The 9,864-nt window shown below is 38.2% G+C and overlaps 1 protein-coding gene across 3 annotated transcripts in view; it reads right to left on the bottom strand.

Annotated features, from left to right (window-relative positions):
• Window positions 1–66: 66 nt before the first annotated feature.
• Window positions 67–9,864, bottom strand: part of asz1 (ankyrin repeat, SAM and basic leucine zipper domain containing 1) — a 38,535-nt gene continuing 28,737 nt past the window's right edge. For 2 of the 3 annotated variants that reach the window (XM_044125737.1, XM_044125738.1), the window contains 3 exons: window positions 9,345–9,450; window positions 8,422–8,535; window positions 67–1,026 (listed from right to left, as the gene is read on the bottom strand). In XM_044125737.1, the coding sequence (XP_043981672.1) occupies window positions 883–1,026; window positions 8,422–8,535; window positions 9,345–9,450 (364 nt within the window). In that variant the 3' untranslated portion in view covers window positions 67–882. Of the gene's footprint in view, window positions 1,027–4,389; window positions 4,631–8,421; window positions 8,536–9,344; window positions 9,451–9,864 lie in introns of those variants that run through there. The other variant, XM_044125740.1, reaches the window with a different exon arrangement.

Raw genomic sequence — 9,864 nt, 5'->3', positions numbered from 1 at the left:
CCTGGAATTAATCTCTAGAATACAAAAAATTTCAACTGGTTACTGAGAATTTTGACCCATCAAAACCCACATCAAATAAACTTTATTTCAGGACAAGATTTTCAGATAACCAGTCAGAGATCAAAATGATCAGCAGATGAACAACTGAAAACACAAAATCTTTTTCCTCTATTTTCTACAAATAAACAAACAAATCTACAAAATTGACTTTATAGTTTAACGAGAAAGTTAGGGATAAATGGCTATAATCTTAGAACTATTATTGTATTAAAATCTTTCTACAAATAATCTTTAATGTTTACAGTGTTTTCTCTGAGGCAAAAAGGAAAAAAAATCAGCCTGATCTGTACCTCCACTGAAAACCTCAACTACAAACTAGGAATGTCTTTTTGAACTTCTAATGGGAAGTTTCACTGCTAAATAGCTAAGATGTCTACATTTGTTTCTCTTTTTTTAAGGTATTTTTCTGGTTCCAATGGTCTTTATTGGAGACTGGTCAGAAAGCGGGTTGAGATAAGCCAGGACTCAAACCGCTGCTGGCTGCGTTGAGGACTTTACTCCTGCGCCATCACCGCACTCTTGATGTTTTGTTGTTTGATTCAAACAAAGAGGCTGAACTTCTTATTAATGTGGGAAAAAAAATTAAAGTGAAAATGTCCCAAATTTTTATTTAGTAGCAGAGGCAAAATCTCTTGGTTAACCTTAAGCCTAACTCAAAACACTTTTAAGAGCAAAATCAAACTAATTATAAGAAGAAAACAGAAGGAAGACAAGTTAAACCTACCAAGCATGCCTATAATGTAACCCTGTTTTATATATCTTACAGTAATCAAATAAGACATTAGAATGAATCCTTTCACTGCTGTATGTTTGTTCTTGTGTTCATACAGCCCTTGAAGGTTTGCAGAGGAACAGGAAGAGAGCGGCTCCCAGCATGCTCACACCAACTCCAGTCAGAGCCCAGGTCCAGGCTCTCTGCCGGGAATCAGGCTCAGGAAGCTGACAGCAATCCTTAGCTGCGTCCATCTGAAAAAGAGAAAAGTGTACTGATGTCAAGAAACACACAGAGTGCTTTAATATAACCAGAAAAATGCTAAATGCACCAGGTTCTGTGCTGCAGAATGATGTCTGACATCTGGCAGGAAGCAGAGGGCATTGTTCCTTAATCCAGCCAGGATTATGACAGTTTCAGGATCAACTGGGTGGGAATATCTGCTTGCGTACCAGCATGAGAACACCGCCATCTTAGTTAGTGGATGAAGACATGTCTGGGCCCACTGCAGCGTGACTCGCAAAGGTGTCACCTAAACTTCCTTTGCCAAATCCCCCACGAGTCACCGGGCAATTGGAGCTGCGGATGTTGGTCAGTCAAGTCATGATGGTGAAATCTCAAGTCAGAGGCTGACGGTGTGAAAACGGAACCACTCTCAGTCAAGGGTGGCTTCTGGTAAACAGGACTTGGGAGTTTGGCAGTGAACCCAGATTTCTTGGGTTTGCTGGAATTTTGACATATAGCTGCAGTTAATCCCACAAAATATGAAAAGTGTTTTTTAGTTTGTTATTTTTTACCTAGACTTTATTGTCAACATCTTATAAACTTGTTGCCTTATCCACTAACATGATCTTTTTGTACAATAGCTCAAAACAAACCTGTTGTCAAGTTTGAAAAGCTCCAGACTAGAACCATTTGTCTTATGTTTTCTACAATACTTAGCAGACATGAAATGCCATTATAGCAGCAGTACTATTTAAAATCAACTTTTTTGGGCTGTACATCATGTTATGTTATTGTTTCATCAAAAATATACCTGGAGTGTTGCTTTAATTCTTTCATACCTGTTTGACATATCATTTACTGTCCTGTAGCAACCATTCAGACATGCAAAAGGCCTAAGTGGACCTAGCACTGCCTTTGAAATACAGTTTCTAGTTTTTATCTCACAGAGCAGCCCTTTCCTGCAACTCTCCACTCAGCTCCTTCAGACCAGGCAGAAGCAATTAGCAAACACCTGGTATCATCTCCCCCTCAGAGAAATGCTGGTAAAAACATTGTTAAAGGGTTAATAGAGGAGCCATGTTGTGATGACTTCTTGAAGGTGGAGTTTCCAGAAAGAGCAGGAGTTTTTAAAGAGACAGAGGCCCAATTTCAAGGTATTATATTATGAAGTAAAACTTCCTTTAAGTCATTTAATATAAAGCATTTTTATAACAACTGCAGGCAACATAACTACTGGTTCTGCCATAAAATGACACTACATGCCTTGAAAAAACATACTGCCCCTTTAAAGTCATCTGATAAAGTTCACCTTGTGTTTTTTAATCCAACCTCAACTCAATGGAAAAAGAAGGATACTTGATCTAGTCTTAAACAGGCTCTAAAATGTTGTCCATCTAACCTCAAGTGTAACAGTAACAGATACCGCACATGTACAAAGAAACAGAAGCCAAAAAAAGCCACATAAATGAAAAAAAAAAAAATAAATAAAAAATCAAGAATACCTGGACTGTTTCCAGATGATTTATTGAGGAAAGCAGTAATCCCTTGATTACTGTTCAGTGTGATTCTACTTATATAAAACCAGCAGGTTCAGGTGTATTTGTATCACACATTTCAGCAACAAGGCAGTTCAAACTGCTTGTTTCATAATTGACAACACAATAGTCAATTATGAAAACAGGCAACACATATTAAATCTCATCAAATGCCATTAACAAAATCATCTAGCACGGCGGTTTTGAAAGTGTGAGGCGCGCCTCCCCTGGGGGGTGCCAGAGCACTCGCGGTGCGAGGGAAAAAATAAACCGGAAAAGCTATCTGCTTGCCGTCTACTGATGTGAGAGAAACGTCTTTTACGCACACGATCAACTCTGTGGATTTAGGAAAAAGTTGGTACTGTGGGGTGCGCGTGTGGAGTGGGGATCAGTGGAAATGTTTCCCACCTTAGAGGATGTTTTGGCCAGTGATGTCAGTAACGTTACTGACGTCGGACCACTTTTTTCAGTAACCAGTAATCTAACGCGTTGCTATTTCAAATCCAGTAGTCAGACTACAGTTACTTATCAAAATCATTTTTGCGTTACTGTCTTCTTTTGTTATTTAATCATATTTTCTCGAGTGACCGACGTCTCTATGCGACAGAAATATAAACAATGGAGGGAGATGCGCATTTTGTTGGTGGAAAAACTGGAACTATTTTCAGTTTCTGTCGACAAGTCCGATTATTATAAGCGGCTTTGGGCTTCATTTTTTTAAAGTCGCTTGAAAATTTAACGAGTTGCTGGTTGCGCCTTTTTGGGCTCGTTTTTGAACGTGAAGTTGCTCATTTGGGCTTGGAAATAAGCAGAGACTCAATAAATCCCAGAATTTGTCCGTCATTACCGTAGTCTTACTCAGTCTCTCCCTGTCCATCATTTCCCGGATGATCCGTCCCGCTGTGTCTTTGTTAATGTCAAGTTAACTTATTACCTCTGAATGACGTCGAGCTTCGCGTTGCACTCCTCAAAACTGCAAACATCGAGACCAATATGAACAGCACAATAAACGTGAAAACAGCCACGAATAAACGTGTCCGGAGTTGGAAATAGTTATAATGGCAAGTTAGCACCGTTATAATTATTAATATTACTGTAAGTGTCACAAATCTGTGCAGCCATCTGAGCTGTGGAGCTGCAGGAGGAGCTCTGTGCGCTGCGCTGACACCAAACGCAGGGCTGTAACACAGAATCTGGAGGCTGGGGGAGGGGGGACTTTAAAATCCTTCTTAGAGTTTTCCAGACAACAGTGGACCACACAAATTACTCACGTTTTTTATTTTGTGTACAATCTCCTCTTCAGTTCAGCCTTATCAGTGGAGACACATTGTTGATGTTACCATTATAAAATAGCTTACAATTAAGAATTGGCAAAGCTCAATGTAATTTTCACAGGAGGCGGAGCATTGTTAGCAGCTGCTGAAAGTAACTAAAAAGTTACTTTTAATGTAATTTAGTTACTTGCAAGTCAAGTAGTCAGTAATATAACTAAGTTACTTTTTCAAGGAGTAATCAGTAGTCCGATTAAAGTTTCTTTTTCAAAGTAACTATGCCATCATTGGTTTTGGCCAGAGCGGGGCTGAAGGTGGAGTTTTTACAACATGGAGCTCATGTCACAGTTCGGGGGGGCGCAGCAGGCATTGTGCTCCTTGGAGGGGGGCTCACCCTTTCATACTTTGAAAACCCCTGATCTAGCATAATCATCATCAAATATACTGTACATATACAGGTAGGACTTTAGTCTTGATTTAAAGAAATCAGTGTTTCAGCAGTTTTGTGGAAGTTTTCTGGTTTCAAGTATAGAATCATATGTTACCAATAACAAGCTAATAAGACAAGCAGGAAGCTTAGAGAATCACTTGTTGTGAGTCTTTATTTTGTGACAGGTTGGGAAGACGATATCCAAACAGTCTAAAGTCCATCATTATACAACAAAGAAGATTATTCAACAAGTTCGAACCTTTTAAGACTGTTACAAATGTATCCATGAAGATCAGCGACTGGAAGAAATTCAAGAAAAAAAAAAGCTTCTCTCATAAGATCAATGTACCATGACAGCTTTGAGACATCTGGAACAGCTTCCTCTGGATAGATGACACTACAGCAGAGGTGACAGGCCAAAATGCACAGCATATCAGCACAAACACTTAATATAGTTGTCAAATGTAGTGATGATTTGGCTTTGTTTTGTAGACAAGGACCTGGAAACTTTGCATAGATAAATAGATAAAGTTTTACAGACTGATATCAAACTCCTTGTTAGCACTTTTTGAGAGGTTTCTCAGTTTAGAACCTGACATCAGAATCTATGTATATTAAATATGCTTACCACTGTTTTTTAAAGATTAGACTCCCTTAAATGGTTTCTTAGAACTTAGTTTATGAAATCATGGTAAAAAGAAACTTGTAATCTTTAAAAACTACAACTTTCAAAGTTAATTTAAAGTACATTTTGTCAAAACTGGACTGGATCACTACAAACTAATAAAATACAAAACGATATACGACTAGGCCTGTTGCGATAAACAATATTTCAATTAATCAGACGATAAATGAAAGTTATCAACCTCATTTTAATTTATCAGTAACTTTTCTAGGGGAAAGTTGCGGAAGACAAAACATTAAACAAATATTGAACAGCAAATTAAAAACTGCAATATTGAGCTGTTTTTAGAGAGGGCAAAGTAATTAACATCAACTCCCATCGTGTATCGAGTTGATGCGGAGAGATGTCTGCATGTTTCATATGAGGCAGATAAAAAGAGTAAGTGGAGAGTAATTTATTTATTACATGAGGTCTCCAGATATAATTTATTTTGTGTGAATGGGACTAAAATTCTGAATATTTTTACCCCCAGGAAAACTTGACTGCTTGCTTTGGCCTGATGACTATGGTAGCAAAAAGAAGAAGCTACGATGACTGGATGGGAAAAGTTCAATAATTCTGAAGTTCTGTTGGCTAAAATCCAACCCAGCCAATGACTCCATCACCACAGGTATCAGGACACTAACTTATTAATCTCCTCCAATGCTTTACCTAGTTCCTTCATGTCACACTCTACCTTCATTTGACAATACTTTCTCACATCTCAAATGGGCACATCCCTCAAATCTGCAGCATCTGGTCTGCTCCCTCCACCCTCTCTTAGATCCCTCCTCATATCATCCCTCCACCTCAGTGTCTGTGTGCTGACAGGTCGATGTCATGCTGGCGCTGACTTATGGGCTGTGAGTATTCTGCCTTGTCAGGACTGACTCTTCTTGGAATACAAACACATCCAAATATATATAGATTCAAGTATACACATGCAAGTGCTCCTGCACATACCTGCCACGGCTCCACAAAGTTCATATATTCTTGCATGGAACCCAGTGGTTTTGAATTTTCAAGGAAGAAAAACTCAGTAGCAGGCACAGCTGTATGAAATATATCTAAATTGACTTGTATATAGTGCTCAGCTGTGTTTATTATTTCTGTCAGGGTTTCAGCTTTTGCACAGATTATCTTTGTCCTAGTTGCATTCCAGACAAACTTGTGGATAGTCATGTTGGTCAATACTACTGTAGTGGGAGGAGCTACCTGCTCTGCATCCACCCTCTACTGGCTTTCACAGTGGAAATGCTCAGAAAACCTCCCCCAAAAATTATGAGAACAATCTAGGAAATTGCCTTGTAGCTCTTCCCACATTCATGAGCTACAACAATTGCTTAAAAAAAGTTATTGTTGATGTTGTTGCTCCAAGGCATTATATTAATACGCATCTGCAGGGTTACCCCCAGAAAGTCTGCCAAGGTGGTCCACTGTTTTTGTATTAAAAGATGTTAAATAATATGATTTTTGACCAATCCCTAATATTTAAAATAAAAATCCTGATTCTGATTTTGGCAGGTACAGTTTTTGTTTTTTGTCTGAATGTTGCTAATTACTGCCATTGTAATTAGCAATGTCTTCCTGTAACAGTAGACAGGAAATTTAAAAATATTACTGGATAATTATATGTTACGGGGAAACCTTTCTAGTGAGATGCTATTTAAATCCACAACTAGTCATTATTACAAATCAAAAAATACAATTAAAATGAATATCAATTATTTGCAATTCTGTTGAATCCAAATTAAGTCAGTAACAATTTGTGAGACTCTGCGTTCAGACCACAGCAGGTGAAAGTGCTGGTAATTAAAGTGAACCCATTTAATTTAAATTATTACAAGTTATTGGGGCCACAGTCAGTGGTTTGTGTCATTACGGAGAAAAAGTTAGATGCGTTCATTTGCTTTATGTGTGATGGGATCTGGTTTTATGGTTCAAGTAAGTGAATATTAACTACACTACATGAAAATGCGGCTAAATAGCCTATGTTAATATGATTGGAATTTGACCGATAAAAATAGTACATGACAGATTTTTTTAATGTTGTCAATCAAGATGACGGACAACAAAAAACTCTAGGGTGACCTCTGATATTTAGGCTAGGTTAAACTTTATTAATCCCGTAGGGAAACTGAGGTTATCTGTTGCTCACACATTAATTCACATCCACACATCATTATAATCGTACAGCTGGAGATATTCATAAAAGGTACAAGAATATAATAAATACATTACCACTAAAAGAGGTCAAATAAAAGTGCTTAAATATGTTAAAATACTAGTTACCCCGTCTCCCTCCCTTAACCCTCCTACAAATAGCAGCATTATAAAGCCTAATGTCCCGTGGGACAAAGGAATTTTTAATCCTCTCAGTTGATCAACCCAATGAGAGGAACCTGTCACTAAAGGAGCTCCTCTGGTTGGAGACAGTGTACAGGGGATGGCTGGTGTTCTCCAGGACTAAACTGAGTTTAGACAGTGTCCTTTGTTCCACCACCGTCTCCACAGACTCCAGGCTCACACCGACCACGGAGCCAGCTCTGCAGATGAGGCGGTTCAGTCTGGGTGTGTCTCTCTTCCTTGCGTTGCCCCCCCAACAAACGATTGCATAGAATATAACAGTAGACACAACAGACTTATAAAACATGTACAGGAGCTTAGAGCACACATTGAAAGAGGCCAATCTCCTCAAAAAGTACATTCTGCTCTGTGCTTTCTTGTACACATTATCTATATTGGAAAACCAGTTCAGCTTATTGTCTAGTTGTAGGCCCAAGTATTTGTATGTGCTGACCACCTCCACCTCTATAATGGTGATAGGCTGAGGAAAGAGGGGCACCCTATGGAAGTCAAGAACCATCTCTTTTGTTTTAGAGATGTTCAGTTTGAGTTTATTCCTGTGGCACCATGCCCTGAAATCCTTCACCAGGCTCCTGTACTCCCCCCTCTGCACCCTCCTTTATACACGCCACAATGGCAGTAATTAGCAACATTCAGACAAAAAACAAAAACTGTACCTGCCAAAATCAGAATCAGGCTTTTTATTTTAAATATTAGGGATTGGTCAAAAATCTGCAATGGGTGCACTTCAAGGAGCAAAGATGGTATAGTTATAAGAAACCTTAAACATTTCCTAATGAATTTCCCCCTGTGCTTTGTATGTGCGTGGAGTGATGGGTCGGTATAAGTAGAACTAAGGCAACACAAATAGCAATACTACAATTTCTACACAAAATAGGCTTTTTCAATAGCGCATAAAGAATACATTTTAGGAAATAAACAATAGCATCAGTGATCCTGCTCTACATACTCAGGTGGCAGCGTACTATTTTATGGTCAATCCCTGGTGACAAGGAAGAAGAACCAAACGTGAACGTAGTGTTGGACATGCAGCTTTTCCATCTCATTTTTGTTTGGTAATTAATTCAGAATCTGATTATCATTTTTTATTATCTGTTCTCAAATTCAAAGTATTAGCTATACAATGTAAAAGTGTGTTAATGTATGTGTATGCTGACCTGGCAAAGCAGATTGTGAAGGCAGCTGACTTCCTTCTGCAGGTCTTTAGTTTGGACAACCAGCTGCCTGCAGACAGTCTGTGCTTCCTTCTTCGGGTCCAGAGAGATGACCAGCTGCTTGGACGACCGAAAAAAACGTCATTCTTACCAACACGTTAAGATTGCAACTTAGACAGACATTGACAGTGAGAAACATGAGACAGAATGATGTTGAACCGCCATGTCAAATATGATCTCAATGCTCATTTTTGGCTGGATTAAATTACTTCTATGTGGCTGGAGTATCTGATGTAACAGTATTGTGGTGTAAAAACTGATGCAGCATGAATAAATGTATCTACTGAATTTGATGATTTTTTATTATTCCGTTACCAAATAGCAATGTCAAACTTTTGCATTTCTAATGACAGTATCAATAATGATACATGAATTTATGTCATATGTTTGCTTCGGTCACTTTCTGGTTCGGTACACACACAGCAAATAAAAACAGCCTTATTTTCTAACTAGACACATAAAGAACGTCTATATAAAGGACTAAAGAGAGTTCTACATTCTGTCCTGTAACTTTAAAAAGTGGCGCCCAAACAAATCAGAGTATAAGGGACCAGTTATCACTTAAATGTGCTGCTTGGCACCATTTCAAGTGTTGAGAGATTAATAACTGTGGTCCAAAGCAAAGTTCTGGGTTGTAATGACTAAATAAAACCAGCCAGCTGTATAGTTTCTATTGCTGGAACACGTTGATAAAAATGTAACTGTCAGAAGAACAAAACAAACAAACATGATACAGTTTTGTTTCTTTTGACTGAAACATTCTGAACAGTTTATGACGTGGCTTTAAAACCAAGCTAGGAAATGAACTGGGATTTCTGTGGACCCCCATAGCTCCCAATAAGGAAACCAGTACAGGTAAGGTGTACCTGAGAGGCCTGACGGGGGAAACGGCTGATGACATCCTGAAGCATCTCCGTCAGGTAGCAGCACTGATGACGCACACTTAGGAGGAAGTTTTGCAGATCTTCACACCTGGAAAAAAATAAAAACTTAACAGGAATAATAAGCCTGTTGCAAAAAGCAATTAATCACATGGTAAATTAAAATAAGCTTAATAAGGTCCATTCTGATCATTGATATTTTATGAAGGGTAGTTTTTTTCACAAATATTTTATAATCCATGTCATTTATCGTTTTTGGTTAATGGTGTTGTATTTTGGATATTTAAAATGTCTCCCAGTTTCAATTTGGAGTAATCTGTACAAAATGTAAGTTTATAAGTCTTTGAGAGGCGAACTTTCTGTATTAGGCTATTATAATTGTATTAGTTGGAAACGGTTTCAAAGTGACAATATTATCATGTATCGTAAACATTTCTGGGCTAATTTATCATCCAATAAAATTTCTTAATGTTTCTAAGCAGAAGACATAATTTAGAAAAACAGA

The sequence above is a fragment of the Gambusia affinis genome, linkage group LG08, assembly GCF_019740435.1.
Source record: "Gambusia affinis linkage group LG08, SWU_Gaff_1.0, whole genome shotgun sequence".
Classification (NCBI taxonomy): domain Eukaryota; kingdom Metazoa; phylum Chordata; class Actinopteri; order Cyprinodontiformes; family Poeciliidae; genus Gambusia; species Gambusia affinis.
The sequence above is the reverse complement of the archived record's forward strand: the minus strand, read 5'-3'. Positions and strand labels throughout refer to the sequence as shown.